Source organism: Pan troglodytes, chromosome 11, assembly GCF_028858775.2.
Source record: "Pan troglodytes isolate AG18354 chromosome 11, NHGRI_mPanTro3-v2.0_pri, whole genome shotgun sequence".
Classification (NCBI taxonomy): domain Eukaryota; kingdom Metazoa; phylum Chordata; class Mammalia; order Primates; family Hominidae; genus Pan; species Pan troglodytes.
Window position 1 is genome coordinate 39757451 of NC_072409.2, and position 26085 is coordinate 39783535.

General features: G+C 46.5%; 1 protein-coding gene across 13 annotated transcripts in view; it reads left to right on the top strand.

The window, feature by feature from the left end:
- ANKS6 (ankyrin repeat and sterile alpha motif domain containing 6) overlaps nucleotides 1–24755 on the top strand; it is a 63991-nt gene extending 39236 nt beyond the window's left edge. For 2 of the 13 annotated variants that reach the window (XM_054658346.1, XM_054658351.2), the window contains 5 exons: nucleotides 433–619; nucleotides 5940–6007; nucleotides 11373–11489; nucleotides 20155–20251; nucleotides 24211–24755. In XM_054658346.1, coding sequence (XP_054514321.1) covers nucleotides 433–619; nucleotides 5940–6007; nucleotides 11373–11489; nucleotides 20155–20251; nucleotides 24211–24260 — 519 coding nt within the window. In that variant the 3' untranslated portion in view covers nucleotides 24261–24755. Of the gene's footprint in view, nucleotides 1–432; nucleotides 620–5939; nucleotides 6008–10953; nucleotides 10989–11372; nucleotides 11490–20154; nucleotides 20980–24210 lie in introns of those variants that run through there. The other 11 variants (XR_010148621.1, XR_010148622.1, XR_008537153.1 and 8 more) reach the window with 11 other exon arrangements.
- The last annotated feature ends 1330 nt before the right edge of the window (nucleotides 24756–26085 follow it).

The following is a 26085-nucleotide window of genomic DNA, read 5'->3' on the forward strand; positions in this document are numbered from 1 at the left end:
CGTGTTCTTTGGTGTAGATGAAGGAGCATCAAGAGCAGAAAGAGACTTTGTGCCTCCCTAAGCCAGACTTTCATTTTACAGCTGGTTAACTGAGGCCCAGAGAGCTCGGGGGACTTGGCCAAAGCCACAATGCAAGTAGCTGGAGGGCAGGACTGGGATTGGGGGAGCGGGGCGGGGTGGGGAGCGGGGTGGTTCCTGACTCATAATATGCAGCTATTTGATCTTATCCTATCTCTGCTCCAGGGTTGCATTTTCCTCTAATTGTTCTGATAATGATATTTCTGCTTTTCATGTTTTTAAAAGTAGATTTCATAGTCTTGGTTAAACATCATGTTGAATCAAATACCACCCATGTTCCCTGTTGTGGGTGTCTTGTTTTCATCATTTCTACCCTACAGGTGATGGCTTATGTATTTGTCTTACTCTGTTCAGCAGAAATTGGAGACCAGCAAAAGGCCTCCATCTGGAACTTCCACTACCTCCAAGAGCACCTCTCCAACCCTCACGCCCTCCCCCTCACCCAAAGGGCACACTGCAGAGTCCTCAGTGTCTTCCTCGTCATCCCATCGGCAGTCCAAGAGCAGTGGGGGCTCCAGCAGTGGCACCATCACAGATGAGGGTGAGTCCCCTGAGGGCCTGAAACCCCACCTATTCCTCTCACCATGATGACCTGGCAGCAAGGAACTGCAAGGTGACCTTAATTGCTATAACCATCCTAGGTCAGGTTTTAAGATTTACGACAAACATGTCCCTCCTCTTCTCTGATTGTACCTTGTATTTTTGTCTTCACTATGCTAAAGGTATAGTAAGCTCCCTCAAAGAGTTTTTGAGTATAGGTGATTTTTGTTTACATGCACAAACATACACCCATGGAAATGCTTCTCCAACACGAACTTACTTTCCCTGGACCCTGTACCCGTCAGGATTCTTTCAGTTGCGAGTGAGAGAAACTCCACTCACACTGGTTCAAGGGAAAAAAATGAAACCTGACATTTCATTGGCTCATATGATGGGAGTGTCTAGGGTGTGCTTCAACCATACCTGAATCCAGGTGCTTTGGGAGTGTTTCCAGGTCTCAGGTAGGCTCTCTCCAAGTGGTGGCAAGCAGCTTCAGGCATACTTTTGTCTTCCCACCAATTTTTCAACTCCAGCAGAACGAGTGCTACTTTCTCAGTAGGTCCAGCAAAATCCCAAGTGTAAAGGCCATTGGCTTGGCTGTATTTATAATGACCTAGGTCAGTTGCCCACCCTTGACTATCTCTGTGTCCACAGGGGTGGAATGTGGTGATTGGCCATGCCCCTTCGGTCAGTTGTCTGCTTTGGAGCGGAGTTGGGGTCCAACCTACTGACATTTGTGTATTGGAAGTGGGAGAGAAATAGTTCCTCAAAGGAAAATTTGGAAATACTGTTTCCACGAGAAGGGGGATGGGTGAGGGCAAGCAAAAGCAGTTGATGTCTGCTGCAGCCAGGAGAGCCTTGGAACCTGCCTTGTGAATTATAGCCTCTGCAGCCCCCATGCGGGAATGATGAGGGAAGATGGAGTGGGTGGTAGGGCAGGAGCAGAGGCTTTGCAGTCAGGCCCCAGGAAAGATAAAGGCAGATGAAGAAAGGAATCCCATCCTTTTAAACTGCCCCCTAGAGGCCTGTAGGAGCTGGGAGGGGGGAAAGAGGGAGGAAGCTTTGGTGAGACCTGGGGTCCAGGCAGGTGCAAATCGAGGAGTATAAATCAGCAGGGAGGAAAATCTGATAGTGTTCGTGGCCCTCACAAATGCGTTTGCGGGCAGTTCGCTGCAGCTGCTGAGGAGTAGGGTGCTGAGCAGGTTCTGCTGAGCAAGATAAGTTGGAATCACTTGCACAGGCTCTAGTCTGTACTAAGTTGATAAATGCATGCTGCCACTGGTATCCTCCTTATTTGGGGGCTGCTTTTATTGTTTTGTGATATCCAGTGTGATCATTTATCAAGGCCTCAGAGATTCACCAGCAAACTCATTCCTCCCCAACCATATTTTCTATGTGGAGTCTTGAGTTCCACACTCGTGAATTCTCCCACCTCTGAGGTTTTCAGGAATTGAAGCCCCTAGAGATGCAGTTAGGTATTTGTGCCCCATTGTTTTCCAAAAAAGAGTGGAGACAGTGGATGTCTGTATGGACTGTTTGTACCCACTCTCTTTCCCTCTTGTTCATTATTAAAAATGGTTTGCAAAGTCCTAATTGGGATGAAAAAAGAAGAGGGCCAATAGCACTTTCTTTGTAGAATAATTTCTCTGGTTCATAAAGCTTAGTTTTCCTGTTGAGAGTTCCTGGGTCCTGAGGCAGCGAGCCCTTTGTCCTGTGGGTATATGATTGTTATAGGCCAGGGGCTGCAATCCATCCCCGAAGAGCTTTTTTTTTTTGAGACGGAGTCTTGCTCTGTCACCCATGCTGGAGTGCAGTGGCGCGATCTCGGCTCACTGCAAGCTCCGCCTCCCGGGTTCACACCATTCTCCTGCCTCAGCCTGCCGAGTAGCTGGGACCTCAGGTGCCCGCCACCACGCCTGGCTAATTATTTTGTATTATTAGTAGAGACGGGGTTTCACCGTGTTAGCCAGGATGGTCTCCATCTCCTGACCTCGTGATCCGCCCGCCTCAGCCTCCCAAAGTGCTTGGATTACAGGTGTGAGCCACCACGCCCGGCCCCCAAAGAGCTATTTTTATTATATTCTTCTGGGAAATATTTGGTCCCAGTCAAGGACACGTGAGCTTTTCCCTGCCTCATGTCTCCATCTGCATTCCTCCTCTCTGGACTCCACCTGTTGAAGCAGCAAGGCTGGTGACAGCATCACCTTCTCAGCCTCACATTTGTTCCAGGAAATTTTCTTGGGCAGTCCCCTGGATGCCCTAACCTATGCACCCAGGGGAACTCACAGGGATACAGACACATTCAACATAATGACATTAGAGTGTAACACAAGGTGAGGTCATACCTATTATCAGCAAAGCACCATGTGCCATGGTAGGCTCCCCTGGTGAGCGGGCACTCCAGCTGGACCACGATGCTGGGAAGAGATGGGCAGTGGGGTGCCAGAGCTGACTGTTCAATTTGTAGGACATGCCCAAGCTGGTTGTTAAACACAACCATTATTTACAAATTACATGAACTTAGAATTAACTGAATTATAGAAATATAACAGTATATTGTACTTAAAATGTATTTTTTACTCATTTTTGTATATTTTATTATCTGTGCTCTTGAGGTTGTGTATATCTCATACCTGCAGTGTGAATACCCCATAATGATGTGTTCCTACTGCGCATCTCTGCTCAGCCTCACTTTCAGGGGCATTAGATTGGTAGGTTGAAATTGGCTATGATGGGGGTATTTACACCATGGAAATTGGCAAACGCCATCAATCAGGGCTTGCTTTTTTTTTTTTTGAGATAGGGTCTTACTCTGTCACCCAGGCTGGGGTACAGTGGTGTGATCACAGCTCACTGCAGCCTCAACCTCCCTGGTCTCAAGCAATCCGGGGCTTGATTTGTTGTCTTACAGATATTGTCTACATGTAATCTAGGCAGTGATGGGAAAATGTTAACAATGAGGATTAAACTTAAAAGTATGTTGTATCTGTAACCGTTATCTTGTGAATAGCACAAAAAATTGAGAAAATACTCTTCCAGTATTTGAAAACCACTATCTGATTCAGCCAAGTTGCTCACCTGAAGTTCCAACGTAAGTCTTTGTTGTTTCTTTTTTATGTTTCTTGTTCATGTAAACAAAACTCTCAGCCAGTGTTCATGTTGGAACCATACTCCTTGGCTGTGGGTACAAGAGTAGGGCAAAAACAAATGAAAGCATTTGGTGAGAATCAATTGGCTATATGGAATTTATAAGAAAGAATATTGTATTTTTTATTATTTGTAAATTGTGTGCTATAAATCCTTTATATCAGTAAATCTGCAATAGATTTATGTGCCTATATACATGCATACATCTTCCCCCCGAGAACCAGTTGTTAAACATCTACCAGCACACCACCGTGGACCGAGGCTGCATGTGTAGGGAACAGCAGGAGCAAAGGTTTGGTGTCATGAAATACAACAGATTATGTGTGGATTGGGATTTGATTTGTCTTATACATCCTCGCTCAGTAGCCTCTCTACTGTGAAGCTTTCCCTAGTACCTTGGGCTGGGTCAGCTGTTCTCTCTGTCCCCACATCCCCCTGTTCTTGCTCTTCACCATAGCATGCACCACCCATGAGAAAAGTGGAGAGTGGGCGCCTAGCACAGGCCTGGTAGCTAGACCACTGGGCTTGAGTCCCTGCTTTGCCACGGACTAGCAGGATGACCTCACCCAAGATGTGGTATCAAGCCTTTCTGTGCCTCAGTTTCTCATCTGTAAATGGGGACAGTAATAGGATCTACCTCATTGGTGTTGTAAAGAGCAAGTGGGTCATCCATGTACAGGCTGGCTGATAGCACTGTGTATTAGCTTTCATCCTCCTCATCCTATCCTCCCAGCCACACTGAGCTTCATGACAGGGACCTCTCCATCCTTGCTACCTAGTGTCCATTGGGCACAGTGGTAGTCACTGCTGGAAGGAAGGAAGGAAGGAAGGGAAAGAGGGAGGGAAGGAGGGAAGGAAGGTTGGTTGAATGAATGAGTTAAGAAAAGAAGGAACCTAAGCCTCCTAATCACTTCTTTAAGCTGCATGCACTGCCTCACAACCTTTACACCTGCTCTTCCCTGTCTGGATGCTGCCTAATGCTCTTACTCCAGATATCTGCATAGCTCACTCCTTCATTTACTGCTCATAGATCACCTTATAGGAGAGTCTTTCCGTGACCATCTTCTGTAAAACAGCGTTTGTAAAACTGTAAATGCTGTCATTTACCTTGATGCTGCTTTCTTCTTCCTTGCTGTCTTGCCTATCAGCCTTTGTTTGTTTGTTTGTTTGTTTGTTTGTTTGAGACAGGGTCTTGCTTTGTAGCCCAGGCTGGAGTGCAATGGTGTAGTGGCATAATTGCAGCTCACTGTGGCCTGGGGACAAGTGATCCTCTTGCTTCAGCCTCCCGAGTTGCTGGGACTACAGGCACACACATCACACCTCCTGGCTAATTACTTCTAAATTTTTTGTAGAGATGAAGTCTCATTATAGTGCCAGGCCTGGTTTTGAACTTTTGGCCTCAAGTGATCCTTCATCCTTGGCCTCCCAAGGCCCTGGGATTACAGGCATGCACGACCTGCCCGGCCTCTGTCAGCCTTCTTATTGTCTGTTTTGGTATCTATTGAGTCCCCAGTTCCTAGTTTGGCAAATCCCTATTGAATGTGTGAGTAAATATTTCTCCAAGCCCCTCAGGTGCTGGTTTTGTCTCCTTTTCTTTATTCTCCCTGTTCTGACACCCCAAATCATCTTCTTGTGCCCTTGTGGCTCTGCTGTTCCACATAGATGCCTTTTTCCTTCAGGAAGGCCACAGCCTCTGCACACTTGAGCCAAACCCTGGCTCTGGTCTGAAGCCCACCATCTTCTTTCTTAAGTTCTTCCTCACACTAGCTAAGGACTTGCTGGCATTGGCATTTACTGCAGGCATTGGCATTTATGATGCTTTCTCGCACAGAAGGCAGAGTTTTAGTTCTGGCAGCTGGAACTTCCAGAACTTGAGGGTCGCAGTCTGGAGGGAATCAGTCAGTCCTGGCCCAGACTCTCTGTGTCTTCACAGCCTGACGTGGAGTTTTGTTGATTGCTGAGGGCCTGCCTTGAGGGGAAGAGGGTGCAGGTAGCTCAGGACCCACCTCCAGCCTCATCTGCAGGAGTCCAGCTGAGATCAGCTTTCTGTGTTGGTATTTCTTATAGAATTTCATTTGAAATAAGATTACCACTAGTTTATAAAGGTTTGAAGACCACTTTACCAAATTCTAAAATGTGTTGTTTTTTTTTTTTTTCACCTTTCCATCTTGAAGATGAACTGACTGGAATCCTTAAGAAATTATCACTTGAGAAATATCAGCCCATTTTTGAGGAACAAGAGGTAAGAATGCTCTTTTTGAATGTCAATTTAAATCTTACTGTGAAAGAAAAATTTGTCTAAATGTGTAGGTTTTCATTTTGCAAGCCTAGATTGATCTCTTGCACTGAGACAGTTGAGGAAATAGAATTCGTGCTCAGCGGGATTAGTTCAGTTTGTTATTGTGAAATCCTGGGGACTTATGGCTTGCTTTGTTATGATAGAATTTTGTAATTTTGAGCACTGCTCTCTCTAGAAAAGTTTCTTCCTGTCCTGAAAACATTTTTTTGTTGTGTGTGATTGACTGGCAGACTTATAGGCTTAAAGTGAGTTAATAGTAAACCCTAAGGAACCTGTGTTATGTGTCTGGATCTAGGGTCAGTGGTGGTCTGAGAGAGTTGCTATGTGTTTAAAAGCATTCAGATTCACATTAAAAAAAGAATACTGTTCTGCAGTTTGGCACTTCCTCAAAATATTAAACATAGAGTTACCGTGTGACCCAGCAGTCCTACTCCTAGGTATATTCCCAAGAGAAATGAAGACATGTGTCCACACAGAAACTTGTACACAAATGCTTGTAGCAGCATTATTCATGAAAGCCAAACTGTGGATACGACCCAAATGTCCATCGACTAATGAATGGATAAATAAAATATGCCTGTGCCATGGAATGTTATTTGGCCATGAAAAAAATGAAATACTGGCACATGCTGCAACGTGGATGAACCTGAACACATCTTGCTAAGTGGAAGAAACCAGTCACAAAAGGCACATAGGGTGTGCTTTCATTTATATGAAATGTCCAGACTAGGCAAATCTGTAGACACAAAAAGTAGATTCGTGGTTGCCAGAGAGTTGGGTGGAGGAGTAGGCGGGTAGAATGGGCAGAGTAGGGAGTGAGTAGAATGGATACACGGTTTCTTTTGGGGGTGATGAAAATGTTCTAAAAGTGTGTGGTGATGGTTACACAACTCTGTGAATATACTAAAAATCATTGAATTGTATAAATAGGTGAATTTTATGGTAGATGAATTATATCTCAGTAAGCTGTTAAAAAATTTACTGCTTTAGCCAAGTAAAACTCCTCCACAGGCCCACCAGCCTCCAGGGTATAATCACTGGTTTAGAACATTCCAGTGAGCAGCTTAGTAGGTAAAAACTGACACAATTGCAGAGCAATCATGAGAATCACTCATTGTCCCCACCAGACTTGAGATGCAGTTGAGGAGCTCGTATTTTAGTTCAAGAAACAAATAGGGTGCAGTAGCTTTCCTCCTCCTGTTTGCTTTTCTACCATATACAGTCTGCCATTCCTGCCTCCTTGGTGTTTTAAACCTTAGCAGTGACTTTCTTCAAGAAATCTTTCCGTATTGCTGATCGCTGCCTGCTTTTGCTGATATGTTTATGCCTTCTTGGAGTGTACAGAGAACACATCTCAAAGTACACTTCTGCTTCTTGAAGTATCGTGTCCCTGGCTCATAGGGTGACATTTGTTCTGATTTATTGGCCTTTCCCCTTTTTCTGACCTGGCATGTCTGCGAGTTTACCTGTCCTTCATCGTTCAGAGGTTGTTGTGGTTGTCCAGTGTAGGGAACGGGGGTATGTTTCAGCTGACGTACAGAGCTTCGAGAATGTTCACGGGGAGAGGAAGGCAGGCTGTGCAGATTTGCTCTAATTTTAGTAACTCACCCACCTAGAAGTTTCTGCAGCCTCTGGGGTCAGGGAGGGAGCTGGGGCCTGAGGCAGTGCCATGGGGAGGGCTGGCAGCCACTGGCTGAGGACCTCTCTGTGTGTTAGGTTCGTGTGAGGTTAGCTGAGGCAGTGCCCTTGTCTCTACTTGACACAGGTGGCTGTGCTTGCTGGGGGCCAAGCTCAGGGTCTCTTCCTTTTACTTAGTTTCTCTCTGGCAACATATGAGCTGGTTACACTGTAGGGGTGCACTCTCTATATGGACCCACAACCCAGTGTTTTCCTTGGAGGCTTTAGTAGGACTGAGGTTTTAACCCTGCTGATTGCCACCAGACCCAGTCACCACAGCTTCAGGGGTACTTCTCAGTCCCTTGCAAAAGGGCATGTAGATAGCACTTTTCCCTAGTTTCCAACAGTAAACAATTATCCCCATTAATAATGCACTTATAGTTATCAGTGAGAATATGGAAGAGGAGTGAAGTTAATTCATGTTCTCATCTTGCCATTTTGAAGCTAAAGACAGACTAATAATTTTCATCTTTCTACCTGTATTAAGGTGGATTTAACTATGTGTATTGAAAAATACCAAAATAATGGTACCTTAAACAAAAAATAAGGTGATTTTTCCCACAGGAAGTTTGGAGATGAGTCATCTAGGCTCCTTCTAGCTCTCTGCTCCACCCCCACTAGTGTATGTGGCTTGTATCCTCAAAGTCCAATATGGCTACTGGAGCTCCAGCCATCACATCCACATTCCAGGCAGCAGGATGGAAGGAGACTGAAAAAGGACACATTCCCTCCTTTTTAAAGAGACTTCCCCAAAGTCCCACACAGTCTTTATTATATCTCATTTACCAAAAGTTTATCACCTGACAATACTTAACTGCGAAAGAAACTAAGAAATATGTTTTAACTGTGTGGAAATGTGCCCAGCTAAAAATTGGGATTCTGTTGCTTAAAAAAAATAGGGCATGAATATTGAAAGGATACTGGGATATTTCTGCCTTATTCCTGCTACCCCTTCACAAGTAGTTGTAGGAGAGGAATTCTGTCTCTGGTGCTCTCCACCTAGAATAAGCCCTGAGGGTTTGGCATCCCCCAGGGTTGACGGAGGTCAGAATTGGGAAGGTCAGTGCAGATGGAGATGCAGAAGATTGATTGATTGATGCCATCATTCATTCATTCAGCAAACGCATACTAAGTACTTGAGACCCTGCCCCTGCCAGACCCTCTGCCAGAGCCTGGTGCTGGGAAATGCAGATGCCCAGAATACTCTGGAGCCCAGAGAAGGGGGTCTATGAAATGAGGGCCAGAGAAGACCTGGGCTGAGAGCTAAGCTGAACTTTGGAGAAAGAGGGGGAACGGACCTGGAAGGGCATCTGGGAAGAGGGAGCAGGACTCATTGAGAGAGCCTGTGGTACTCTGGCTTGGCTGGGACTGGGCCAAGGCCAGTCCATCAGGAGGAGGGAATGGAGCTTGACCAGTCAGGGCCTGGACAATGTGGACTTGCTTCTGTACACCATGGGCTTGAGGTAGATGCAGGCTGGAAGGTCTGTAGCCTCTGGTGTGGAGGTGGACAGGGGTTGGAAGGGCAGAAGGGGAAGAATAACTGGGAGGGAAAGACCAGTTAGGAGGTGGAGGGCCCCTCACCAAAAGGGCAGGTGCTGAGGATGTCAGAATCGCTGAGGACTGGCCATGGTGCCACGCTGGACGTGGGGTCCCTGCTAGGGGTTGGGATGGTGGGGAAAGACTCGTGTCCAGCAGGGCGGGGGGCAGGTGGTTTCCATTCAGACTGCATCACCTATCCATTCAGCCCCTCAGCACTCCGTGAACTTTTATAAAACACCCAGGAGATGCCAGGAGCTTACTGTTGCCAGAGAGGTGGGGGTGCCTGCATCTCAGAGGGGGCTAAGGACTGGTTAAGGGAACAGACTCTTCCCCAGTGACTCAAACCTGGCTGAAGGTTTTTGTTTGTTTTTAATCCAGAAAAGTAAAATGACTGTTAACAGAGAAAAGGAGAGGTGGGGGCGGGGAAAATTTCAGAAAGAAAATCTCTATCCCTACATAAATCAAATGTTTTAAAGAAAAAAAATGTTAATCTTGTTAGGTATGAGGGAATATAAAATAAAGCCTTCTTATAAAGTGAAAGACTAAGGATTTTCAAGAAGTTATGCAAGTTTTATTTTAAATGACAGTAGCATATCTCTAAAGTGTAATAGTATCTGGTAGTTTGTAAATGTAGATCATAAAGCTGTTTGTAAACTCTTTGTAGATCCCGCATGCACCCTGTAATTTATATGGTGGGATTGTTTGTGATTTTTCAGTGGGGAAACTGAGGTAAGGCACCTGCCCAGGTCCCCTGGCAGTGAGTGGGAATTGGCACCCTATCTGTCTCCAGGGCAGCACAGCCTCCTCCTGCTTAGCTCTGGCTGAAGACGTGGGTGTGGGCAGCCAGTTCTTTGTCCCATCTCCCAGATAAGCGCTGTTGTTGGAGTCTGATTTGTGAAGCTGTAGCATTGTCTGCAATAGCAGCTCCCCAGGGGGAAGGGCCCGGACTGGGGACCCAATCCCTTAATGCTTAGGGAAGGTCAAGTCATGTTAACAAGGGGGCTACTGCCCTCAGGAAAAGCCCATGAGGGAGGCCAGGGAATCTGCGGCTGAAGGGTGATGTGGCATTGTGGAGAACGGCGAGGATGCTGGAGCCCTCTGCCAGGGTTCAAAGCCAGGCCCTGCCACTTACTGGCCATGTTACATTGAATGCTAAAAAAAAAAAAAAAAAAAAAAAAAAAAAAAACTCTCTGTGCCTCAGTTTCCCTGTCTCCAAAGTGGGGATAGTGATCTACCCCGCCAATGTCATGAGGGTTAAATGACTCCGTCTATCTGAAGTCCTCAGAAGGTGCTTTGCACACATACTGCTAACTGCCCTCCTCTGGTCTGACGGTGAGACTGGCTTCCCAGTAGACCTGGATTGGATCCTGCCAGGTGTGGACCCCCATGCCAGAGGCCATTGTTGTCCGACATGCAAGGTGATGGGTGTGCTTGCTTCATTGGAGCCACTTCTGACCTTCCCTCCACCTTGCTGAAGAGGAACAGGAGCCAGTGGAGCAGAGGGCCTGATTTCCTGTCCACGGGCCAGGCAGGGTTGACAGAGCCATTAGGATCTCACCCATAGAAACCAAGGCTTGCAGTTTTGAGATGCCCTTATTCTGAGCTCTGCTCTCCTTCTCCATGGCCCTCTCTCCTTTATTGCTTCTGCTTATTTCCTCACTCTCTTTCCACAGTCTGTCTCTGTCTCGTGCGTGGTGAGGGAGATGAGGTGAGTACTGCCATACGTTTGTACAGTATCCGATATTGTTAAAAGTACAGCAACATTGCAGTTACCTTTCTAATAGCGGGCCTTGGATTTCTCCTATTCTAGCCACCCAGATGACTATCCCAGATTTTTCTTACCTGGCTCATTTTAAGGGTCTTCCTAAAATGCATCTGTTCAGAAAATCCAAGAGCCAGATCTGAGGAGAGTTCATTTTTTAAAAATGTTTTCAACGAAACTCTAAACATAAAGTCAGGACTTAGAAGTAGTAAATCATCATCAGTTTACTACTAATAAGCACTCATAGCTCATAATCATGAGATTGCTGTTGTGACTGGGAAGAAACTGTGGCATCCAGCAGATGGTGGCGAATCCCCTCTCTCTCCCCAGGTGGACATGGAAGCGTTCCTCACGCTGACTGACGGTGACTTGAAGGAGCTGGGAATTAAGACAGATGGGTCCAGGCAGCAGATTCTGGCAGCGATTTCTGAACTGAACGCAGGCAAGGTACCGTTCTCTGTTTCTTGTATTTCCGTGTTTCAGACATCTGAGAGCTTCACCAGGGTCCTGGGATCTTGGGAAGGTCTTACTTCCTCTCTCTGACAGTGAGCAAGCACTCACTACCTCCCAGCATGGCCTTTTCCCTTTTCGGACTTCCCCCGTAAGGTTTCTCCCCAGATAGAGCTGAAATCTTCGCTCAGGTAATCAATGCACAGGGCTAGGTGTGGCCCTCGGGAGCACTGTGAAAGCAGAGCCTTCGAGCCTTTGGCTCAGACAGGCCCTGGGATCAGACTGGCCTGGGTTTGAATCCCAGCTCCTTCACTTATTCACTGTGTGGGGTGAGGCAAACACCTCTCTGAGCCTCACTGTCCCCGTCTGTAGGGTGGGGATGATGGTGGTGTGTCAAGGACTAAAATGCTCAGCAGAGCTCCTGGCATACAGAGAGCCGTCAGTCACTATTGTCGGCTTCCCACATTTTTGTCTCATGTTAAATTTCTCATCAGCTTTAAAGCTAAAAATATCAGTGCCCTCACCCCGCGCCCATCCAAAGGCACACACACACCAAAAACAAAAAAGAACCACAAAAATAAAAAAGACAAATCACCACTCACTTTGCAAGCTTCGTTGTAGTTGCTATTGGGCTATTGGAACTCCTTTGCTGTCTGCTTTTTTTCTTAATAAAGGGTGGCTTTTTTTTTTTCCAGCAACAATGCGCAGTACCTGTTTACCTGCTGCTTTTTCACACTTGGCCTAACAGCTTTCCACTTGTTGGACAATAGTCTCATGCCTGGAATTTTGCTATTATGAATATTGCCATAATGGACATCTCTGCCTTTTTCCTCTTTTTTTTCTTTTTTTGTTGCTGTTCCTTGGGCTGTGTTCCACGATATGTGGAGATATCAGAGAGCATGGCCACTTTTATGGTTGTTTCTGTATGTTGCTGGACTATGCACAGAAATATTGAACAGACACATACCACCAGCAGCAAATAAATATTTACGTAGTACTTTATCATCTACAAATCACTGCATACGTTTCCTCATCAGTCCTGTAGACAGCCCAAGGAGGCCGATGTCCTTACACTTACCTTGTCTGGCTGGTGAGGGTGCACAGTCTAGGGAGGGGAGCATGGTGCCCAGGTCACGCGGTGGTGGGCAGTGGAGGGAGACGCTAAACCGAGGCCTCCTGGCCTCTTTCTCTTCACCTCTCTGCAGCACTGTGCTGTGCAGAGGCGGCTCCTCTCAGCCCTGCCAGGATTGGAGGTGGTGGTTTTTGTTGTCACTGTCGTCATTCTTATTACCTGCCTGAAGGCTATAGGGTGATCCTTCAAAGGGATGCCCTTAGCATTGCCTTGGGCATCCCAAGGCCAAGTAGTTTTCCTCCAGTCTTTACTAGTTCCTTCTCCTCTGTAAATGGCTGGATTCTAAACATTTCTTGGTTGTTGCGTGGGCCTGGACCACCTCACTTTACATATAGGGAAGCCCAGGCTCAGAGTTGGGCAGTGATGCCTGACTTCCAGACCAGCACCGCTTCTGCTCTGCTGTTAGATGTCAAGGGGGAGGGCAGGGGGGTAAGGCAGGTATGGAGGTTGTCAGAGGCGGGCAGATCTCGGCTGTCAGGAAGGGCATCGTCCAGGAAACTGAAGCCTGAGGGTGGCTCACAGAAGGCGAATCAACCAAAACAATCTCTAAAGACTGGGGCATTGATTTATTCATGAAGAAGAGCCTTTATGTCTCAGGCACCATGCGGGTATTGACCATTCAGAATCACTCTGTGCCAAGCATTGTGCTCTGAGCATGTCACACATTATAGTCATTCATTTAATCCTTACGAAAGCCACAGAAGTCAGTTTCAGTTTATAGATGAGGAAACCAAGGCTCAGAGAAGTTGAGGAATTCACCCAAGGGCTCCAACTGCCTCAGTGTAGCTAACCCACAGCACATAAAGGAGAGGCAGGTGGTGCTGTGAGAGCTGGCTTAGAATCGGGGCTGAGAAGACATCCCTGAGGAAGTGGCAAGGCAGCTGAGACCTGAAGCAAGAGTGGAAACCACTGGTTAGAGGGGTAGTAGAAAAGTGCGGAGCAGGCAGAGGGAAGCACACGTGCAAAGGCCCTGTAGTGAGGTGTGCAGTGTGTTTAAAGAACTAAAGGAATGGCTGGAGTGCAGAGCAAGAGACATGACATGTGGGGAGGCCCAAGGGACAGAGCAAGGCCCCCAGGGTGGTAAAGGGTGACTCAGTCAAGTAAGGGAAAGGGCTTTGGGGAGGGGAGGTGGGTGAGTGATGGTGGGGCGGGGGAGGGCTGTGGCCCAGGCGTTAGAGGACCCTTTCTCCTCCTGGCCTCCAGAGGCCAGATGTGTGAGCCAAAGAGAGGATGGAGTGAGTAAAATCCAAGCTTAAGCCAGTTAAGGAAGAAGGACGGAAAAGGTTCTGGAGGCAGGGCCAGTGAGAGGACAGGCCAGGAGCTGATGCCACCAGATGGCAACTGCTAATGCTTCCAGAACCTCCCCTGTGCCCTCTGTGGCTACGGCCTCCTTGGCCCAGGATCACAAAAAGCAGACAGACTGGGCTAGTTTGCAAACCTTAGGAAACTTACCTGACATCATCAGAGTGAATGATATGACATCTTGAGCCCATCCCAATGGAGGACATTGTTCTTAAAGTTTATATAAACTAGAGCCTTTTTTCAGTTGCCTCTCAAATTCATCTCCCCCTCCCCCCCACCCATTCCCTCTTCTGCGACAGTCTGCATCCTATACTAAACAGGCCCCATCAGGTGAAGCAGAAGGGACAGCTGTTAGTGGTCCTGCTTAGGGGCCCAGCTCACCAGCTCACAACCAAGAGGCCCAGGTGCCTGTGACATGCCAGGCCAAAGGCACCACTCAATCCCACCTGTGTCCCCCCAACAGGCAGCATCCACCCTGCAAAGTCAGGCAGTTCCACACAGTAATAGGTGCAAGGGGAAGGAGCCGATCTGTACCACTTCCCTGGAGAAAGATCCTGTTATTCAAGAGTAAATAATACCAGATAAAGTCCTCTGGAAGGGAAGACCATGTATCATCATGAGTCATAGAGAAAAGGCATGTTTAGGAGAAGCGTAATAGTACAAAAGCAAATTTAACTTCTGCTGCATTATTTTAAGTTAGCACTGCAACTGCGTGCTGGTTCTTAGATGTGCAAAGAGCTCCTCAGGCCAAAGGTGGCTTCCAAGAGTCGGTTCACTGCCCTTACAGCCTTCAGATGCTCTGGGCCTTGGCTATTCTAGACTGGACTTGCCTGACCTTGACATCAAGGGTTCCTGCCTCTTTGATTTTGCTATAGGGCATGAACTTCTCTTTGTAACATTCATACTTTTTCTTTTGCAACGCAAGCTTGGCCAACCAAGAGAGAGTACCCATTGTGGCTCTAGTGCTCTGTACACATTAGAGAGCCCAGACCAGGACACATGAGACGGGGAGGCCCAGCTTTCCTTGCCCGCAGTGTCTTTCTAGCTGTGGTCCACAGCACGCTGGTGGGTTTTAGAATCCATTTAATGGGGCATGAGCAGCACATTTTAGAAAATAGAATAGAAAATAGCAACATGCTTTTGCAGATAGAAGGGACAAAATGTTTCAGTTACATACGTTTACATGAAAACAGGGTGTGATATAAAATGCTTTTTTTACACAATCAATAAGATTGAGCATTTTGGCCTAAAATTTTTTAAGTGAGTATTAACTAAAAACCTGGCTCATAATGTAATAACATCAGCAAGTCTTATTAAGCATAGTAATATTAGCAAAACGTTGTGGACCCTCAGCCTGCAAGCCACGTCACTTCCAGATGAACCCACCCCAGTATTGGAATTGTAATGTGTGCTCGAGTCTGCTCATTAGTTTGTTAGTTTCGGATGAGTTATATATTGGAGGTTTACCAGAAATGAGGAGTTAGTTGGTCCTAAGTCATTGTTTCTTTTTGTTGCCCTTTTTTTTTGTGATTGTCAATGCAGTGCATATTGATTTTATTAAATTTACACAGTACCAAAATGGTGAAAAGAATTTTTTTAAGAAATCACAATCCAATCACTCAGAGGCCAACATTGTTCACCTTTGGGCAGATTACTCTGCAGTGTTTTGTGTCCTTTTTTTTGTTTCTTCTTTTTTAAAGAGATGGGGTCTTCCTGTGTTGCCCAGGCTGGCCTCAAACTCCTGGCCTCAAAGGATCTTCCCACCTCAGCCTCTTGAGTAGCTTGGATTATAAGCATGCATCACCACACCCTTAAATTTTCGTAAAATATAACTGAGATAAATTTGGGTCCGTATTTATATCCTGCTTTCTTTAATATGCAATATATGCAGCTATTCATGTCATTAAGAACTCTTTTTCATATAAATTTGCATAGATGTGCTAAAATTAATTTTTAAAAAATTCCTACCTGTTGGTTATGTAGATTTTCAAACTTTGTATAAATGGTGCTGCAATGGACAGCTTTGTGTCTAAGGCCTTCTAATCCTCACAGTAGATGTCTGAAAGTGGAATTACTTAGTCAAAGAGTCAGAATCAAGGTATATGTACATCTGAATAACTTACCGGAAAGAGCCAGTGAACAGTTCCACTAGCTGTGAGTGTGTGAGAGTTTGTTATTCGTTTCACTGCAGCTTTGCCAGTATTACTATCAGTTTGTTTTTTAATCTTTATTAATTTGATAGGCAAAAAAGGTACCTTGTTTTAATTTGCATTTTTTGAGATGCTAGATAGGTGAACCTTTTTTCTACATTTAATAGCTGTTTTTTTTCCTTTTGAGAATTATCAGGCAGGTCCTTTGAAACTCAGGGGTTTTTAAAGGGCAATTATCGTTATCATCTTCAATCAGTTGTGGATGCAGGAAACAATTATGGTTTTAATCATCTACAGCTCCCTCCTAAGGTTAGCAGGCAGCGAGGGCCGGAACCCTGTCTTGCCCTGACCTCATTTCTCAGGCAATTAAGGCTAAGATGGTGTTTAATAATAAAATTGCTGTCAACCCTTCCATTTACATTTTAGCCCTCTGCAGTTTGCACAGTGCCACCCCATTCATTATCTCAGGGTGAGCTTCAGTGCAGCGCTGGCAGGTAACATCCCCATTTGACAGATACTTAGCGGAAAAGGGGCGGGCCTGCGATCCTGGCGCTAATCAGTGGTAGAGTGGGGATTCCAGATCCTCTGACTTGGCATCCAATGCTCTGTCATACCCTCCAGCCTTTGGATTGTGTTGATGGAATCTGGAGGGCATTTCCCCAGCTTATTTAAAATTGTTTGGATTGGTTGGGATGAAGGGAGAATCTTACTGTCCTCTCGAGTCTAGGAGGCCTCATCAGCACAAGAGGTGTCTGTGTAGGGGTCTGGAGAGGGGCCCTTCTGGGCTATGGGGAGTCCATGAAATGAAAGAAAGTTTGAAGTCTGGGCTCATTCAGTGGATTTTTCCCCCTTTTCACTCTTAGTAGAGAACAATCTGCCAGAGATGATACATTTTTAATTTACTTTACATTTTGACCATATTTATTAATTTTTAAAAATATGTTTAATCCGCTGCTGCTCTCTGAGGATAGGATCTGTCTGCCTCCAGCTACCCACACAGGGTCTGTTGGGGAAATGTGCTAAAATTAATTTTTAAAAAATTCCTACCTGTTGGTTATATAGCTTTTCAAACTTTGTATAAATGGTGCTGCAATGGACAGCTTTGTGTCTGAGGCCTTCTAATCATCTCACAGCCATCACCTGAGGGACTGTTATCATCCCTCTTTTGTAGATGAGGAAACCAAGGCCCAGGGAGATTAAGTATCTTGCTCAGGGTGACCCAGCTAGCAAATAGGAGAAATGGGCTCCGAACCTAGACTGTGACAGGGTCTTGCTCTGTTGCCCAGGCTGGAGTTGACCTCCTGGGCTCAAGCGATCCTCCCACCTCAGTCTCCAAGTAGCTGGGACTACAGGTGCATGCCACATGCCCAGCCCAGTTTCTATTCGTTGTTGTTGTTGTTGTTGTCGTTGTTGTTGTTTTAAATTTTTTATTTCCATAGATTATTGGGGAACAGGTGGTGTTTAGTTACATGAGTAAGTTCTTTCGCGGTGGTTTGTGAGATTTTAGTGCACCCATTACCCAAGCAGTATACACTGCCCCCTATATGTAGTCTTTTATCCCTCACCCCCTTCCCATCCTTTCCCCCTCTGTCCCCCAAAGTCCACTGTGTCATTCTTAATGCCTTTGCATCCTCCTAGCTTAGCTCCCACTTACAAGTGAGAACATACTATTTTTGGTTACTTCAGTCCTGAGTTACTTCACTTAGAATAATAGTCTCCTTCACTTAGAATAATAGTCTCCAATCTCATCCAGGTCACTGCGAATGCCATTAATTCATCCCTCTTTATGGCTGCGTAGTATTCCATCATATATATATCACAGTTTCTTTATCCACTCGATGATTGGTGGGCATTTGGGTTGGTTCCACGACTTTGCAGTTGTGAATTGTGCTGTTATAGGCATGTGTGTGCAAGTATCTTTTTCATATAATGGCTTCTTTTCCTCTGGGTAGATACCCAGTGGTGGGATTGCTGGATCAAATGGTAGTTCTACTTTTAGTTCTATAAGGAATCTCCACACTGTTTTCCATAGTGGTGATACTAGTTTATATTCCCACCAGCAATGTAGAAATGTTCCCTTTTCACCACCTCCATTCCAGCATCTACTGTTTTTTTTTTTTAATTTTTTTATTATGGCCATTCTTGCAGGAGTAAGGTGGTACCACATTGTGGTTTTTATTTACATTTCCCTGATCATTAATGATGTTGAGCATTTTTTCATATGTTTGCTGGCCATTTGTATATCTTCTTTTGAAAATTGTCTGTTCATGTCCTTAGCCCACTTTTTGATGGGATTGTTTGTTTTTTTCTTGTTGATTTGGTTGAGTTCATTGTAGATTCTGGATATTAGTCCTTTGTCAGACGTATAGATTGTGAAGATTTTTTTTCCCACTCTGTGGGTTTTCTGTTTACTCTGCTGACTGTTCCTTTTGCCATGCAAAAGCTCTTTAGTTTAAGTAAGTCTCAGCTATTTACCTTTGTTTTTATTGCATTTGCTTTTGGGTTCTTGGTCATGAAATCCTTGTCTAAGCCAGTGTATAGAAGGGTTTTTCCAATGTTACCTTCTAGAATTTTTATAGTTTCAGGTCTTAGATTTAAATCTTTAATCCATCTTGAGTTGATTTTTGAATAAGCTGAGAGTTGAGGATCTAATTTCATTCTCCTACATGTGGCTAGCCAGTTATCCCAGCACCATTGGTTGAAAAGGGTGTCCTTTCCCCACTTTATGTTTTTGTTTGCTTTGTCAAAGGTCAGTTGGCTGTAAGTATTTGGGTTTATTTCTGGGTTCTCTATTCTGTTCCGTTGGTCTATGTGCCTATTTTTTATACCAGTACCATGCTGTTTTGGTGACTATGGCCTTATAGTATAGTTTGAAATCAGGTAACATGATGCCTCCACATTTGTTCTTTTTGCTTATTCTTGCTTTGGCTACGCGGGCTCTTTTTCAGTTCCATATGAATTTTAGAATTGTTTTTTCTAATTTTGTGGAGAATGATGGTGATATTTTTATGGGAATTGCATTGAATTTGTAGATTGCTTTTGACAATATGGGCATTTTCACAATATTGATTCTCTCCATCCATGAGCATGGGATGTGTTTCCACTTGTTTGTGTCATCTATGATTTATTTCAGCAGTGTTTTCTAGTTTTCCTTGTAGAGGTCTTTCACCTCCTTGGTTAGGTATATTCCTAAGTATTTTTTATTTATTTATTTATTTGCAGCTATTATAAAAGTGGTTGAGTTCTTGATTTGATTCTCAGCTTGGTCGCTATTGTTGTATAGAAGAGCTGCTGATTTGTGTACGTTAATCTTGTATCCAGAAACTTTGCTGAATTCTTTTATCAGTTCTAGGAGCTTTCTGGAGCTGTCTTTAGGGTTTTCTAGGTAAACGATCATGTCATCAGCAAACAGCGACAGTTTGACTTCCTGTCTGATTGCTCTGGCTAGGACCCAGTCTCTGTTCTTAACCTCCGAGTATTGCTGCCTCTGAGCCTGGAATGCAGTGATGATGTTTTCTGGGCTTAACGGAACATTCATATCCACCCTCTTTTCTCATCTGAAAATGTGTGTATAGGGGGCAGAGGGCGTTGTAGGAATAGAGTGAGAAGTGAATCTCTGTGAAGACAAATCCGGCAGCTTTTGGGCAAAGGGAAGCAAAGGCAGTTTAAACTCTTATCCTGTAGCAGAAGGACACTTGGCTCCCATTGAATTATCTGGAAATCTGAGGACTGGAAAGATGCACAGAGGCGCAGGAAAGGAGACCTCGAATCCGGGCCGTGCGACTCGGGAGAAGTCAGTCATGCCCCGGACTCGGCCTCCCACTCTGTCCAGGGGTTTAGGGTCCTGCATCCCAGGGCCTCTCCAGCATTGACAGGCTGCGATGGTGGGTACTGGGGAGATTCTGACTCAGTATGTTTTTATTGAACTCGGTACTCTTTCAATTAGGTAATTTATTTTCCCCAAGACGCCCATGGGTTTTTGAAGTATGAGTTGAACATTAACAACACTGTGTCAATTGAATTAATGGTTAAAAGGTTTAATAAGACTTTCTGTGTCTGTTTTCAATTTCCTCCACAGGGACGCGAGAGACAAATTTTACAGGAAACCATTCACAACTTTCACTCTTCCTTTGAGAGCAGTGCCAGCAACACCAGGGCCCCTGGCAACAGCCCCTGTGCGTGATCCTCCTTCCCGCAGCCACCAGCGTGAGCTCTCTGAATCCCGGGACCCCTTCACATGGCCACAGCCCCAGCCCTGCCCCCGTCACACTGCTGTGCCTTAGTCATGTTGTTCCCTTTTCTCGGGATGCCCACTTCACGTCGACTGCATTCATTGGTAGTACTTCTTGCTGCAACAAACTTCAACACACAGAGACAGATTCCCATGTAACAGTCCAGTGGGGGTGCTTCTGCTTGGCAGGTTGGTTCACACAGTGATGCAGGGACTCAGCTCCTTTCATCCTGTGCTCTGCCCTCCCTGGGAGCCTCAGAGTTTGCTTCTGGCTGGCGGCAAGGGAAAGGGACGATGGAGAAGGCACGGCTGCTTCTTACCTGCCTTGCTCTTAACTGACACACATCACTCCTGCTCACGTCCTCTTGGCCACTGGTAGTCATGTGGCCCCACCTGGATGCAGAGGAGGCCAGGATGTGCAGTCTCCACATAGTGGCTTCCCAGCAACAACTTTTGACTTAGATGGGGGGTATGTATTATGGTGAGAGGTTAGCCTTCCTGGCACATCTTCCCTTAAAACTTCTAACTTGCCCCTCCTAGTCCAAGTCACCTGTCAGATGAAGTCTTTTTTGACCCCCTTTCAGCCACTGGGTCCCTTAGTGCTGTGTATGTGACTGCTGTAGCATTCCACTGCACCTGCTGCATACAGCTTACATTGGAGATGTGTATGTCAAACGCATTTTTCTTTATTGCAAAGAGAGTCTATTGTAGAAGGAAAGAAGTGGAGGCCTGCTGTGTGGATCCCTTCTTCTTCCTAGCTTTCAGTTTCCTTATCTGCAAAGTGGAAGGTCAGACCAGATGATGCTCTGGTACTCCACAGTGCTCACCTGTATCACTGCAGGGCTTTCTGCACTGAAAGTGGAAGCAGAAGGCTAATGGGTCACATTATGTAAAGGTCTCTGGTGCTCAAAGTTTCTAGGCAAAGAAGTGAAAATTTGGAATTTTTTCTACATCCTATTAATGCTGTGTTCCTCAAAAGGGAATTGGCTTGTGTAGTTTCCTACCATATCATATTTTATTGAATTAGAGGGGCCCTGACTTTTAAAACCCACTGGCTTTCTGAAGTGTTTTCCAGTGAATGACTCATTCAGCCAGTGCTTGTTGCATTTATGTTAGCTACCAGGTGCCAAGTGTGCAGACACAATACAGAGCCTTCAGGCTCTCGACAGGCAAGAGAACACCTGTAAATAGATGGTCCCGACATTGAGAGGCAGCATGGTAGAGTGGGCAGACCTTGTGCTCTGGACTCAGGTTCAAAGTTCAGATGAAGCTCAATGGCCTCTTAGTTGGAGCTTAGAACCAGTATGCCCAAAGTGCTGGGTCTGCAGGAAGTACCCAGTTGATGGTAGGCTGCACAGAATTCTGATCTCTACCTTGAGCCGTGCTGAGCCACAAGTTGGTCTCCTTGGGAGGTGCCATCTCTCATCTGTCCCTCCCCCAGCCATGAAAGCCCATTCCCCTATGCTGGCTTTCAGAGGCTGTCGTTAACTTACTGCCCAGAGCCTCGTAGTTTTCTTCCCCTGCCCTGATGGTTGGGTGTTTTTCCTTTAAATTCTCTCAGCCTTACACTCACAGAAGCCAACTTTCCACAGGACTGAAGACAAAGTGTTTCATTTAGCTGTTACTGACAGACACTTTACAAAGGTTACTAATGTCCCAGCCTTTTTAAGGAGACACACTCATTCATCCCCTACTATGTGCTGGCAGCTTTACCTTTGTCATTTCATCCTCATGGCCACCCTGGAGGTGGCATTGTGTAACCTCATCTTGCACATTCGGGAAACGGATGCTTAGGAGAGGGAAGCTGCTTGCCAGTTAAACAGCCCAGAAGGAGCAGATCTGGGGTCAGAACCGGACCTGGTGGGCTTGCAAGCCTGTGCCTTTTCCACTAACTCCTATAGACTCCTGGAGCTAGAAGCACTTGTGATTCTTGTTTTAATTTACTGATGGCTTCAGGGGTTAACAGTAGGCCTAGAATTGTTTGCCTCTGAAATTCATGGCCCCTGACGTTATGTGCTTTGAGGTTTTGTGCCTGCTTTTTGCTGTGGTCCTGTTTTTTTCATAACAATATACCGGTATAGCTTCCACTCAGGTAAGTTTGATTGAACAATGATACACAGCTACACCGGGGGGTCACCTTTTCACAAATGTAGACCTCCATGAACTCATTGGATGACCCTGGACAGAGCGGGGCTATTCCCATTTTGCAGACAGGACAGCAGAGGCTCCAGACAATGCCTTTCTTTTCTTTTTCACTGGACTCAAGTGTCCAAGGCTTTTCATCCTAGGAAGTTTGTGTGCTGGTTCACAAGAGGTCCCTGGCACCCTTTCTGGGGATGTTTGGATGCAGCTGGTAGGCAGGGAAGAGAAAGGGCACCCCAGCGGGGGCATGTGTGGAGGCAGCACGGAACATGTAGGTTATAGATCGTCAGGGAGGAGGGGTCAGTTGGGTGCTTGTTTTTCTGATTTTTGGTCCTTGATCACCCCCTTCCCTTCCCACACGTGTCCCCAGCCTGCCTGTGGCTGTTCCCCCCACAAGAAGCACTTCCCTTGCTTGGCAACCTTCACCAGCATTTCCCAAAAGTATGCTCCTGGGAACCCTAGTTCCACAGGATGTTAATAGGTTTTTCATAAAGAAACGTAGGGTGTGTATGTGAAAGTGGGGTGAGGTTCCCTGGTTGAGTAGGTTTGGCAGACACTAAAGCAAGCTACACGATCATCTTTGCTACAGGCCTCTCACAACCTTCAGCATGCCAGCATGGGTCAGGCCTCTTCACAGGGCCAAGAAACTCATAGCATCTCCCACATTACTCTCATCACTTCTCCAAGGTGCTTTTGCAAGACTGGAATTCCTTGGACACCATTGGAGAAGCCCCGCTTTTTCTGGAACAGCGGCAACCAAGAGGCCTTGCAGCCCTGGAAGTGGGTCAGGGCCCTTGGTGGTCACCTTTTTCTCCCCAGCAGCTCTGCAGAGGTGGCCTGCTTGGCAGTGGGACATCAGGGGACCGGGCCTGCTTTGAGATGGCAGGGTCCCTGTTCTGAGAGCTCTCCAGCCTGAGGGCATTGAGCTGAGGCTCCACCCTGAGCTCTCCTGCAGGGTGGAGGGCATTGTTTCCCAGCACCCAGGCAGTGTCTTGCTGGTGTGTCGTGAGTGCTGGATGTCCAAGTCCCTGCTGGCCACGGAGGGCTCCTGCCTCTCTTCTTCAGTGCCACAAAATTACATGGAGGCCAGCTGGTTTTGTGAGGAGATTGTTTATTTTTTAATTCTTTTGTTTACCGAACGTTTACTGAGCATCTACCCTGTGCCAGCCCTACTCGTACGCTCTGTCTCCAAAGATGAAAAAGGACTTCTCTGCCCTCAAGGGAACCCCACAGTATCTTAGAGGAGACAAGCACGTCGGTGAGATGGTGCGGTGATGAAGCCTGCTGGGTATACGGCTCAGGGAAAGTCATCGATGATGGCTCAGGCTCAGCCTGGGCACGCCCCAGAGGAGAGAGATGGAGTGGGGCCTCAAAGGGCAGGTTTAGGCAGAAAAGAAAAAGGGCATTCCAGCTGGGGCATGTGCAAAGGCAGCACGTAATGTGTAAGTTCTAGATCGTCAGGGAGGAAGGGTCAGTTGGGTGCCTGTTTTTCTGTTTTTAGTCCTTTAAAATGAGTAGAAGCAACCTGTTACCCTGGAAAGAGCACTGGTGCTGCATGATGTTGAGCACGTTTCTTCTTCCCTTTGAGTCCCAGTTTCTCTTTTGGTTACAGGGGGATAGTAGCCCCCAGGGATCATGTGAAAGTGAGAAAGCCCTTTTCACACTGTGGAGCGGTGCAGATGTGGGAAACCTCAAAGATGGTTGCACATTTTAAATCCTTTCATCTCTCATCTCTCTTCTCTCCCTTCTGCCCTGACGTAGCCATGGTTGGGTGGGTGAGGCCAGAAGAAACTGCCTCCGGCAAGAGGTAGCAGCCGCTCAGGTGGCTCTGCTGGCATCGGAGCCCACAGAAGTGAGGAGTGGCCGATGGACCTGCCCTCCAAATGTGCCTGACTCTGGGTCTTGCTGTCACTGGATTTCCTGGCATGGCAGACAGAAAGAAAGATAGTTTGACCAAGTCGTAGAAGCTGATCCAGCGGGTAAAAAGGGGGCAGGGAACTCGTCTCTGTTATGCTTGCCTCAGAGCTGCCTGAAGACATGGGCCAGGCCGGAGGCTGGACAACTTTGGATAGATACGCTGACCTGTACTTCCAAGTAAATGCCTCCTGAAGAGCCCGGGACCCTTCCTGGAAGAATTCTGCAGCCAGAATGAAGGTGCCATCAGCAGGAGGCACTGTGAAGCACCATCCTGTCGCTGTCCTTGTCCATTCCTAGCAAGTTAATCGTGTCTTGTTAACCAGCAGTTCCTGTTCAACGTGTAAAGAGACCTGATGTTTTCCCTAATAAAGCTGATAACAGATTTTGCAGGACTGGCCTGCAGAAGGAATCTCCCTGGGTGAGGTGGGTCCTCTGGCCTCAGGGGGCTCTGCTCCTCCTTAACATGCAGCCTAAGAGTGGATTTAGACCCTGCCTTAATTTCAGCCCCCCAGCTGAGAATCCAGTCCCAAAAATAACAGTTGTTGTTGCCAAAGCTTGGGAATGATAGAAGGGAAATCCACACAGAATCACGGGTAGTGAGCTCGAGCACAAAGCCCAGTTCATTGTCCTCGGCTCCCCTCCCCAGCACTGCGCTTCCTTCCTAAGGCTGAGACCACCTCTCCCTGCCCTTGAGAACTCCCTTTGCTCCAGGACCCCCGCCAACTTGGGGCCCTGCCCAGCAGAGTGGAGCCATCTCGCATCAGCATAGGGACCCTCCCAGGTTCCCATTTCCTGCTGGAGCCCTCTCCAGGGCTGAGACACAGGGCATGGCCATCCTTGTGTCGGAGACCCTGTCTCCACCTCTAGGTTTGGCCTTCCCCTATAGGGCCCTCACTAGGGCCAGTGTATTCACTGCCAAGAGTCTAGAATGCCATTTTAGTTTCTGCCCAAGGGAGTGTCTATTTTCCTCACCATAGACACTTTTTATTATTTTATTGTTATGTTTGTGCAGGGACTTAATTCTTTGAAAGATTATTGTTTGTCGGCCTGTGTATATTAAATGATGTAAAGTTATCTTCCCACTTTGACTACATTCATCCAAGGTGTAAAACACTGCCCAAATTCCTGCCTGTCATGGCTGCTATGGAGCAAGTCCCTGGGTCTGCCAGGCGCAGCTTCTAGAAGTCACCTTGCCTCATCTTCACAGGAACCCTGTGAGGCAGACTGAAACTCCTTTTTCTGTCAGTATGGTGACTGTGGCACACAGATGCTAACCAACTTTGTTGAGGTCACACAGCTGACAAGGGACAGTCTGGTCTGAGTGCAGGCCTCACACTCTTCCTGGTGTCTTGCTGCGTGCCGTCAGCACAGAGGGGAACGTGGAATTTGAATAAGCCCAGGCAACAAGACAAATGAAACCTGTTGTTTAGCCTCTGCAACTTGTTCACAATTTGAAGCCTCTAACTTGTTCATTTGGAGAGGAGGGCTTCTGAAAGCTATAAATAGCCTAGTGATTCTATTTCTTTTAGGAATTCTCACAAGTGGCCTGGCACAGCAGCTCATGCCTGTAATCCCAACAATTTAGGAGGCCGAGGCGGAAGGATCGCTTGAGGTCAGGAGTTCAGGGTTGCAGTAAGCTATGATCACACCGCTGCACTCCAGCCTGGGTGACAGAATGAGACCCTGTCTCAAAAGAATAATAAGAATTCTTGCAAGTTG